The 12320-nt window shown below is 42.7% G+C and overlaps 1 protein-coding gene across 1 annotated transcript in view; it reads right to left on the reverse strand.

The window, feature by feature from the left end:
- Positions 1–3810: 3810 nt before the first annotated feature.
- Positions 3811–12320, reverse strand: part of vapal (VAMP (vesicle-associated membrane protein)-associated protein A, like) — a 116060-nt gene continuing 107550 nt past the window's right edge. Inside the window, exon 6 of the mRNA XM_038808674.1 lies at positions 3811–8204. Coding sequence (XP_038664602.1) covers positions 8043–8204 — 162 coding nt within the window. The 3' untranslated portion in view covers positions 3811–8042. The remainder of the gene's footprint in view (positions 8205–12320) is intronic.

Consider the following 12320-nt stretch of genomic DNA (forward strand, 5'->3'; position numbering starts at 1 on the left):
CTGGACGGGGATTCACAAATGGAACCAGTCTGACAGAGGAACTAAAAAAGGACCTGCAAAGATGGCACACACTCCCACTCTCCCTCGTGGGGAGAGTGAAGACGATCAAAATGAACATACTGCCCAGGTACCTCTTCCTACTTAGTTCTATCCCTATCTATATCCCCAAGGGCTTTTTCAACTCACTGGACAAATTAACCATGGTGCTTATATGGGGAGGGGGGAGAGAAAGAATGCTAGGATCCCAAAGAAGATCCTACAGAAAACAAGTTCAGGGGAGGGTATTCTAACCTACAATACTACCACTGTGCGGCGACAGCAGAACGTGCAAGGGGATGGATTAAGGAGCCAGAAGCCGAGTGGGTGTGCACGGAGGAGGCCTCCTGCAAGGGGACCAGGCTCCAGGCCCTCGTCATGGCGGCACTCACATCCGGTGGTGGTCACCACTCTCCAGGCCTGGAACCAACTACGGCAGCAATTCGGCCTGACTTAAATGTCTGACAAAGCCTCCATCTGCAACAACCATACGTTCGTACCAGCGCTTACTGACGCCACGTTTAAAAAGTGGATACAGGACAGGGGACAGTGATCTATACAATGACGGCAGGGTCACAACTGGACGAACTGAAGGAGAGATTTCAGCTAGCTAGGGGCAACGAACTAAGGAACCTGCAGCTTAAAACCTTCCTACGGAAGGAGACAAGGACGTACCCACGAACACCGCGAGACACGACTGGAGGAGTTACTGGACACAAACATTCTAGGTAAAGGAAACTGTAGCGACATGTACGAACGACTGGTAGAGAGGGCCGACACTGTACCGAACACGACGAGGAAGAAATGGGAGGAAGACCTGGAGCTCGAAATAGGATGGGGACTCTGGAGTGAAGCACTGCGTAGGGTAAACTCCACCTCCACGTGCGCAAGATTCAACCTAATGCAATTAAATGTGCTACATAGAGCCCACTTAACGAGAACCTGAATGAGCAGTTTCTTCCCGGAGGTGGAGGACAGATGTGAATGGCACAAAGGAGGCCCGGCCAACCACGCCCATATGTTCTGCTCGTCCCAGACCGGCCTTCTTCGAGGCATTGTCCAAAGTGGTGGGGGTGAGGGTGGTGCCGTGCCCGAAAGGGGCAGTCTTCAGGGTATCAGACCAGCCAGAGCTCTTCATGGGGAGGGCAGACGCCCTTGCCTTTTCCTCCTTATCGCCTGCCGTAGAATCCTGTACGGCTGGCGGTCAACAGCACCACCCAAAGCTGCAGACTGGCTGTCCGACCTATCGGAATTTCTCCAAAAGGAGAAAATCTAATTCGGCATCCGGGGATCAGAAGATGGCTTCTTCAGAACATGGGAGCCGTTCATCCAACTGTTCCGGGACCTGTTTGTGGCCAACAAACAAGCAGATAAATAATCAAGTAACCAAAACATGAGAAAAGGGAAGGAATGGGGGAAAGGGGTGGGGAGAACACGCAAGAGGGGTAGCTAAACACAATAGAAAAGAAAGGAGAACTACGGGGTGGGGGGGGGGGGGGGGGGGGGGGGGAGAAGGAAGGAAGGACAAGAGGCAAAGAACAATACGTTATTACAAAATGGTAAACTGATCCACAGGTTGCTTGGCTTTGAATCTTACCTTGGCCTCCAATGGTCCTTGATATTTTTTAATTAATTCATGGGTTGACAGCATCACTGGCAAGGCCAGTATTCATTGCCCATCTCCAATTGCCCTTGTGAAGGTGCTAGTTAATTACCACTTTGAACTGCTGCAGTCCACGTGAAGGAGATACTCCAGTGGCCCTGCTTGGTAGGGAGCTCGATGCTTTTGACCAAAGTTATAACCAAATGAGGATGGGTGCATTATTTGCAAGGGATCTTGCAAATGGTGGTGTTTCCACGTACATACCTTTTACCTTCTAAGCAGTACTGGTGAATGGGTTGGAAGATGCTGTTAAAGAAGTCTTGGGTAAGTTGCCGCAGTGCACCTTGTTGGTACACATTGCAGCCACTGGGAGAGTGAGAGCATGTTTAAGATGGTGGATGGGGTGTCAATAAAGTTCTGCTGTCCTGATTGCTGTTAAGTTTCTTGAATGTTGCTGGAGTTGAACTCAACCAGGCAAGGTATTCCATCACACTACTGCTTTGTGCCTTGTATATGGTCGAAAGACCTTTGGGGATTTAGAAGGGATTTTGCTGTGGAACACCCAAACTTTCACCCGTTCTTATAGCCATGTTATTTAAGTGGTTCATCTAATAAGAGTTTCTGGTCAATGGTAAGGTCCTGGATGTTGATAGGGGGTTCAGAGGTGGAGGGCAATACTGTTGATTAGTATCTCTCGATAGAGATGGCCATTTATTTGCACTTATATACCACAAATATTACTTGCCACTTATCAGCCCAAGCTTGAATGTTATCCAAGTCTTGCTGCACACAGTTGTGGACTTTATGAGGAGATACAAAGGGAATGACCACTGCGTAATCATGTGCAAACATCTCCACTTCTGACTTTATGTTGGAGGGAAGGTCATCGATGAGGCAGTTAAAGCTGGTTGAGCCTGTGCCACTACTGTCACAATACCCTGAAACTGAGATGAACGGCCTCCAACAACAATGAACAACCATCTTGGTTTATGCTGGATATGCCAGTGAAAAGCTATCTTCCCGAGCCCACTGCAATTCCTAGTGACCTCAGTTTTACAAGAGTTCCTTGCTGCCACCAGTAAAATGTTACCTTGATCTAAAGGACATTAGAGACAGAAGCTACCCATAGCAAAACAAAAAGAGTAATTTTAAGTCAAACGTAGCGGTTATTTCTGCGTAAAAGCTGCACTCCCAAACAAGAGCAAGTCTTCAACTTCAAGTCATGTAGAAGTAAACTTCAGTTACAATGTCGACTCTGTACCAGATGATATATTGCTACACCTAAAATATTAAACAGCTAAAGCCTGGGTGATAACCTATAATTAACATATTGGAATGTCAGGCTATAACTAATATGTAAATGGTCTAGCTACTCTGTAGAAAATGATATTGATGCAAACAGAAACAAAAAATGTTCATCTATTTCTGATGGACAGTTTTTAAAACTCTGTCCGACAGGGTTATTATAGGATTCATTACTCTAACAATGATTCATACAGAAATAGGTCATCACTCCTTAAATACGTTAACTAAATTACTATTTAAATTAGGGAGAATTGGTATTAAAAGCACCAAACTGAGGAAAATTCCACAGCATGGGCCACACATCAAAACATGGTTTAAACAAGTATTTTTGTGTGTGTGCAGATTTTGCGAGCATCGCCTTCAATACAAGTCTCACTTTCAAACTTGGTACTTGAATGCCAAATATTTCTTCTACAGAATTATGACAGGTTGAAATTTAACCTTTATAATATTTGATGTGAATTGGTGATTAATTGCAACTGCCAACACATCGACTGAATTATAGGTATACTCGAAGCCATGTCGTCTTCCATCTAGTGCTCTTTTATTTAAAATTTAGCGTATCCAATTATTTTTTTCCCCAGTTAAGGGGCAATTTAGCGTGACCAATCCACCTACTCTGCACATCTTTTGGGTTGTGGGGGTGAGACCCACGCAGACACGGGGAGAATGTGCGAACTCTACATGGACAGTGACCCAGGGCCGGGATCAAACCTGTTCCATCCAGTGCTCTATTGGGTACAACTGTTCTAATCACCTACTAGTGGGCCACCTAATATCAGATATTAAAAGAATAATTTAGCTCACCTTCGACAATCAGATATACTGTGTATAAAAATTAGAATGAGACAATGCTGACATCTAGGTTACGTTGACCTTTTATTGGCGTCTTTAAAGTCAAACTTAAACCACAAACCTTTTAAAATCTGCCATGAGTGTGTACTACACGCAATTGCCAGCAACTGGACAGCAGCTAAGTCACTGCTCGAGGTTACACAGTAGTAACAAGAAACTAATACATAAATGGTTTATTGTGCTAACATGGCCGAAATTTAATTAAACATTGAAAGCAACTACAATTTTCTGTCTAAAAAGTACAGCTTAAACATAGTAAACCAAATTAGTGGAACGTTTTCTGGTATATCACTCAAACACGTCATTTATTGCACAAGGGAGGAAGATTAACAACACGAGTCAAACAAGTTGTCATAACTGTCTTACAACAAAGTAAAAACAGTACCATACTATATACCGTATGTAAAAGGCAATTAGTTTGGTTCTAAATGCATGTTATTTTATATTATTCAGAAATCAAGTTTATTTTAGAAGCTAGCAACTCACATTCATTTGAGACACAATTGAATATAGCATAGGAACTAGGCTATCCAAATTTGAGTTACAATTACTTTTGTTATATGAAGTTATAACATATAAGTGGTATATCATAGCTTGTGAAATGTGGGAATCATCTACATCATGTTATCACCTACCATTTCTAGATTACTTTCTGGGATAAAGTCTAATCCAGTGTCAATTCCTGTCAAGGTCAGCAGGACTGTGTAACGGTCTGATTCACTGGGGCTGAAGCGCAGCTTTCAACTTTTTTTTCCTAGATTCATTTTCACTTCCTCCACCGACGATCTCCATTCAGTTGACTGTGATCTGACAATATCTCGTATCCCCAGTGGGTAAAATTCCAAATCATTGAATATGTGAACTTGTAAAGCACTGCTCCAAAGATCGCTATTACTCAACTGTTCAGTATCCCTCCTTACGGCAAAATCAAATTAATCTTCATTCAAATTTCCCTCACGAGTCTGGTTCATCAGGTAACCTCCTGGTAACTTACTCGCCGAAGACGGTCAATAACAGCAATTTAGTTTCTATTAGAAAAGGATGTTCTTGATCATTTTTCTTCCTTCCCCACCGGAAGGGTACATTCCTTCCTGGGGTGGCACAAGCCACAACCAGTACTTTATCCATGTAGTTTTTCTGTCAAAAGCCTCAACAGAAAGAGCCTTCCAGGTATTCACCCACAATGGGGTAGGAAGGGACCATTGAATCAAAGGCTGATCCTGTTCTCATCTGATATAACTGCACTCTTGGCAATGTGTCACTGGATGTAAAAATAGCAGGAACCCTTTTAGATTTTCCATTCCCAAGACAAGATTCTAGTTCTTCTACCGTTGTCCCATTGTCTTGCCACCAGCTATTTAGACAAGACGATTGCAACTCACACTATTCTTATTTGTATGACTAACTACTCCAGAAATAAAATTCATAGAACCATTAGATAGTTGATGAGTGTTGCACTTTTTCTGTCCAACGATTGACAGGTTCAGTTTTTGACGTGCATTGAGCTTGTTAACCTCAACTGCGACTGAAATCTGTTGGTACAATTAGTCTCAGTATTCTAATGTGGAGGAAAAAGGGGAAAGAGAGACAACACTTGCCAGGGTTCCTGCTTCCTATTTGTATCCAGTGACATCTGTGGCAAAATGTATGCGTAACCATCAGGAGCAGGATTGGACTCCACTGCGATGCCAGTTAAATAGCAAGCTGACCCTTACCTGGTCTCTCAAGATAGTCACTTGGGAGGTGTAGGAAAGGGACACTGGCAGCCATAGATCCGCAAAGACAGGAGTATCAGGGAGGGAATTGGGAAGAGTGAAAGAGAGGGGAAACGTTTTCAAAAATGAAAAGCAAAAATCAATTTATGGCAGCCCTACAACCAATCCAATAAGAGGGTTAGGTAAGGCGCCCTGGGAAGTCAATTCAATCTAGAGACAGGATGGAAACTCTCGCTTCCAGCCACTCAACTAAGATGGACTTACCAATCATGTGGAAGCACACCAAGTGGGGAAAATGAAACCACAGAACGTTTAATTTCCTCAGGCTTGTGGTCATGCCAATCACAACACAGAATTGACTGAAATTATCCTATCATACAGCACAGAAGTAGGCCATTCAACCCACTGTGACAATGAAAATTGTGGTCAAATACAGAGGCAAATTTAACCAGCCATTCCAGCCAAGCAGCAATAATGAATTTGAGCAGCCAGTATAAGGAAGCTGGAATAGCCACAATAAAAATGCAAAACAGTTTCGGTATTAAAAGGATGTTCAAGGAAAGGTCAAAGTGTTTGCAGAAGCCACCAGAAACTGCTGAGTTTACAACCTCCATCTCGATGACCATATTTACAATATTATCAGTTGATTTCCCTCGGAATGGCACGGTGTATCAGAGAATGCAGTGTTTTTTTTAAAAAGAGATAAATACCGAGTAAATGAAAGTACAGGATAGAGAACAATGTGGTACTAAGTTCCAGACTTGAGGGAGATAACTGGAATTTAGACAGATGAAGGAGGTCTTTTGGGACGGTTTATAAGATTTAGCAGCATTGACCGAATGGTCTGGAGTTTGGCAGGACAGCAGAATGAGTATCTAACCTTCAGAGGAACTGGCTCAAAGAGTGATGGGGAAACGCAGGGAATAGGGTAAATCACTAGGGGATCAGTGCTGAACCTGCCATTAAGGTCCATCAGCGGAAGGGAAGCATGTGTAGCCTACAGTAATATTGGGAAAGAGGGACTCCAGCTGCAGTAATAAGGTAAATACCAGGATTTGGTAGGACTGAGGTGGTAGGTTCCAGGATGTATGAAGGTGACAGGATGAGCAAAGACGACCAGTCGGCCAGAATGGGTGAGGCTCCCAGATTAATGGGATGGTCAAGCAGCAGTGCACGAGTCAGGCAGAGATCACCATTCTTCTCATTATCAGACACACATCCCACCAATGTCCTTTCACACTTCAACACAGCCAGACTTTAGATGCCCTTCTGATATACCGTTCAACATACTGTACCACAACTCTTGCTTGTTCCAGGGCAATAGGCACTTTATTGAGTGCATTCTGTTTATATTCTAACTATACATTAATAGGAGCTGTACCACAATAGATTATCCAATCTAACATGACAGATGAAGATGAAAATATAAAATTTCTTAATTTACAGAACAGTAGAATTATTAATAATTCTACCAACTACAATAACAAAAGGACATAATTCTTTTAAAAAACCATTCCTTATACATTATAAGTCAATACCAGACTTTGTGAACACAAGTGTTTGAAAAGATGGCGATGGCCTCAATTTGGATTATTCCATGTGGTACAATACAGGTTCTTCCCAAGTCACCCAATACAATGAGACATAATTTATCTGGGGAAGGTGAAGAATAAAACTAAAGGGGAAGTAAACTCATGCCACTACTGTAGACCTTGTACCAGCTGATTGCACAGCAGCACCAGTAGCAGGTCACCTATGTCAAGGAACAGTGCATGGAGTGAAGACTTGCAAGGGTTGGGAGAAAGGAGGGAGGGAGAGAGAGATAACATTTTAACAAAGGCATTCAAAATCCTTAAATTTCACATGCACAATGACAAGAAACTGAGGTATACTTGCCAAAATAAGTGAGACAGAAAAAATACACAGTTTAACGTGTTAAAGATTTTATTTTCGTTAAATACCATGGGACAGGATTGGTAAGAATGGAGAGCTTTCAATCAACATTTGCCTCACGGGGGATGTTTCTGTAGCTAGGGGGAAACTCTGCATTGATAAACTTGTCAGCCTTGAGCAGCGAGGAATGGGGGGGCGGTGGGTGTAATTTACAAGGAGGCACCTTTTCTTCAGTACATCTCTCATCACTGGTAAACAAGTGGCATGAGCAACCTGACTATAAAATGAAGAATTTCAAGAGGTAATCCAGCAACAGGTAACAAAATTTAAAAGGATTAAAATAACATTTACAAGACACTTAACATTTCATTCAACTCTTATTAAACCACAGAGAGAACAACTCATTATTTCCAAGGACCTTTATGCAAAACCTTGAGACACTTGCTATTGATGTTTTGACAATGTACAATTCCAATTATCCAAGAATTGAAAGTAATCTGTGTGTTCTAACCGTGAGATCATTAAAGGCAAGGCCTGTAAGATGCTGTACACAAACATGGTCACTGTGAGCCATACTACCAATAATATGGCAGATCAACAGAACATTTCAGGCCTCAATAACTTGCATGCTTCCTCTACAAGATGAATTTCCCTAGAAAGAATCCAATGAAAATGGCTGCAATTACAACAAGGAGGGAGGGAAGAGCATTGGAGCCGTTTTCTCTGAGTGAAACATGAGATGTGGAAGACACTGGGTTGCCTGACTGAGCTGCCTTCCTCAGCCTCAGTCCATCATCCTAAAGAGAACAAAACAAGAGAGTTACAATGGAACTGCACTGCGATAGGCAGCATCTCAAATTCTCAATTATTCCAAACAGTGAGAATTTAATTTTGCGTCAATAGCCATTTGGGCTCTTACCACCAATTTGCTTGTTGCTCACAGAGTTACAAATATCTTAACTAGCACTGTAAACCTTAGAAAAATGTAATTCTACATTTCATGCAAAGCTCAGTGTCAAATTTGGAAACAAACTGCTTTTCGACACAAAAAGTCTGGAAAGGCCATCGCTGTTTGTGCCCCAACAGTCAGTTCATGAGAATATTTGACAGCGTATTAAATCATATGTGCTTTCAGTCATGGTTTTGAAAAGCAAGACAGTACAGATCAAGTTTCACCACATATACTACAGACCATACTAATTCATAAATTAACACACACGTGGATAAAGATTTTAACTGTCTATTTATGTGTATTGATGACTCATGCTCAAATCCTTTCCAATATTTTTATTCTTTTCAGTTTGTGCAGGGAGTGGGGTGGAGAAGGCAGGAAGGGGTCTCTGCATGGCCCACACATTGCCTCAAAGGCCCGAAGATTAAACGCCATTTTTATAGCTGCAAAAGTAACTAGTTTAATTCTGATGTGAACCACAGTCCAAAAGTTTAGTCTCAACTTGCAACTTTTCCAAATGACCTTTTGCCTTTGTGAGAAAGTCCACTAGAAATAAATTCCAAGTGCAAGCATTCCAAAAGACTTTTGGAAATTTTATAAAGGAAATTTTGAACGAAACCGAAGGCAACAAGATAGACAAAAGGCAATCCAGAGAACGTTCTCTCCGAGAATCCCATTCAGTTCCCTTTTGAAAAGGAGATTATACACAAAACAGAGAAAATAGGAAGAGTAGGCTATTGGGGCTGCTACGCTATTCATTAGCTTGGTTGATCATCCAACTCAATAACCTGTTCCAGCTTTCCCTCCCGTTGTTATTGATATGGGGATGGACTTTGCATTTGTTACTGATTATTGTTTATTGTTGGGTGCAAATTTGGGAGAAAATCTGAAAAATGAGGAGAATAAAAATATATATTTTTAAGTTTCTGGAGTGAGATTTGAACCCATAATCTTTGGAACAGACACCAGAGTCTGAACACTGAACCACAGAGATTTAATTCCCACATTATGAACTACAAGACAGCTATGTGTCATTCGCTGAAATTCCACGCACATAGCAAACTTAAATTATCCAATATTGGCATATGACTGTTTACATAAGACATTCAAAACAAACAGGGCATGTGAGGTAATGCATTTTGGTAGGTCTAACAAAGACGGGAAATGTACAGTAAATGGCAAAACTCTTAGGAATATAGAAAGTCGGAGAGATCTGGGTATACAGGTCTATAGATCTTTGAAAGTGGCAACACAAGTGGACAAGGTAGTGAAGAAAGCATACGGAATGCTTGCCTCCATTGGACAGAGCACGAGTATAAAACTGGCAACTTGTGCTACAGTTGTATAGAACCTTGGTACGGCTGTACTTGGAATGTTGCGCACAATTCTGGTCGCCACACTACCAGAAGGATGAGGAGGCTTTGGAGGGTGCAGAGGAGGTTTACCAGGATGTTACCTGGTCTGGAGGGTGTTAGCTATGCGGAGAGGCCGAATAGACTCGGACTGTTTTCATTAGAACTATGGAGGTTGATGGGTGACCTGATAGAGGTCGACAAGATTATGAGTAGCTTGGGTAGAGTGGATGGACAGGCACTCTTTTCCAGGTTGGAGTGGTCAGTCACTAGGAGGCATAGGTTTAAGGTCTGTGGGACAAGGTTTAGAGGAGATGTGCGAAGCAGGTCTTTTTACAGAGGGTGGTGAGTGCCTGGAACGCGTTGCCAAGGGAGATTGTGGAAGTAGGCACATTAACGACACTCAAAAGGCATCTCAACAAATACATGGATAGGATGGGTATAGAGGGATATGGGACTAGGAAGTACTGAGGGTTTTGACCAAGGGTGGTATCATGACTGGTACAGCTTGGACGGCTGAAGGGCCTGTGCTGTATTGTTCCTTGTTCTTTGACATTCAGCCCAATCATCCATGCGGTGTTTATGTTCCACTTGAGCTCCCATCTTTTCTCATTTAAATCTACCATTGTAACCATCTACTCGCTTCTCATCATATGCTTATCCAGTTTCCCCCTAATTGAATTCATACAATTTGCTTTGATCACTTCCCTTGGTAGCACATTGCAGATTCTCACTACTCACTGGGTAACAAAGTTACTTCGGAATTCCCTGGATCATTTCTTGATGACCATTTTCTATTGATGCCATTTAGTTTTGCTCTTCCTCACAAGTGGAAACATTCTCTCCATGTCTACTCTATCAAAACCGTTCGTAATTTTAAAGAACTCTATTCGGTCACCCCTCAGCTTTTTTTTCATAAAATGAGAGACCCTGTCCATTTTTTCCAGATTATGTATATTCACACATTTCTGGTATCATCCTTGTTAATCTTCCCCACACTCTCTCCATTCTCTATATCCTTTTAATAATATGGTGACCAGAACTGCAGGTAGTACTCCGTGCAGTCTCACCTGACTTTCTTTCAAATCTACCCCTCCAGAAATAAAGCCTGGTGCTTGGCTTTGGTAACCTGCAGCAGCAACATTTAGTGACCTACTTGGGGATCTTTCTTCCATGCCACCTAGATTGGCAGTTTCCAATAGGTGACCTCCCTGGTCTTCCTATCAAAATGCACTGTCCCACATTTATCTGTATTAAACTGAATTTACCAATTATTTGTCCCTTCTGTAGATTGATGAATGCGCTGAAATTTGCTGCTGTCATCCTCAGTAATGACAATTATGTGCCCTCTCCCCAAATTGCTGTCATCTGCAATTTTAGAAGTTGCGTTTTTTATTCCAAATCTCAAGGTAAATTGTGAAAAGTCAAGCAGCGTGCCTTAATGATTATCATCCAGTGGCTCTGACATCCACCATCATGAAGTGCTTCGAAAGGTTAGTCGCGGCACGAATCAACTCCAGCCTCCCAGATTGCCTTGATCCACTACAGTTTGTCTACCACTGCAATAGGTCGACAGCAGACGCCATCTCCATGAAATAGAAATAAAATTTACAGTGCAGGAGGTCGTTTGGCCCATCGAGTCTGCACCAGCCTCCGGAAAGAGCACCCCACCCAAGGTCCACACCTCCACCCTATCCCCATAACAGGAGCTGTGAAGCAATTGTGCTAACCACTGTGCTACCGTGCTGCCCATCCATGGCACTGCACTCTACCCTGGAACACCTAGATAACAAAGACACCTATGTCAGACTCCTATTTATCGACTACAGCTCAGCCTTCAACACCATCATTCCTACGAAACTCATCTCCAAACTCCATGGCCTTGGCCTCAGCTCCTCCCTCTGCGACTGGATCCCGAACTTTCTAACCCACAAACCACAACCAGTAAAGATAGGCAACCACACCTCCTCCACGATCATCCTCAACACCGGTGCCCCACAACACTGTCCTCAGCTCCCTACTTTACTCCTTATACACCTATGACTGTGTGGCCAAATTCCCCTCCAACTCTACTTTCAAATTTGCTGATGACACCACCGTAGTGGGTCGGATCTCAAACAATGACGAGACAGAGTATAGGAATGAGATAGAGAATCTGGAGAACTGGTGCGACGACAATAATCTCTCCCTCAATGTCAACAAAACGAAGGAGATTATCATAGACTTCAGGAAGCGTAGTGGAGAACATGCCCCTGTTTACATCAATGGGAACGAAGTAGAAAGGGTCAAGAGTTTCAAGTTTTTAGGTGTACAGATCACCAACAGCCTGTCCTGGTCCCCCCATGTCGACACTATAGTCAAGAAAGCCCACCAACGACACTACTTTCTCAGAAGACTGAGGAAATTTGGCATGTCAGCTACAACCCTCACCAACTTCTACAGATGCACCATAGCTAGCTTTCTTTCTGGTTGTATCACAGCTTCGTTTGGAGTCTGCTCTACACAAGACCGCAGGAAACTACAAACGGTCATGAATGAAGCCCAGTCCATCACGCAAACCAGCCTCCCATCCATTGACTGTCTATAATTCCCGCTGCCTCAGAAACGCA

The sequence above is a fragment of the Scyliorhinus canicula genome, chromosome 10, assembly GCF_902713615.1.
Source record: "Scyliorhinus canicula chromosome 10, sScyCan1.1, whole genome shotgun sequence".
In the NCBI taxonomy this organism is placed as follows: Eukaryota; Metazoa; Chordata; class Chondrichthyes; order Carcharhiniformes; family Scyliorhinidae; genus Scyliorhinus; species Scyliorhinus canicula.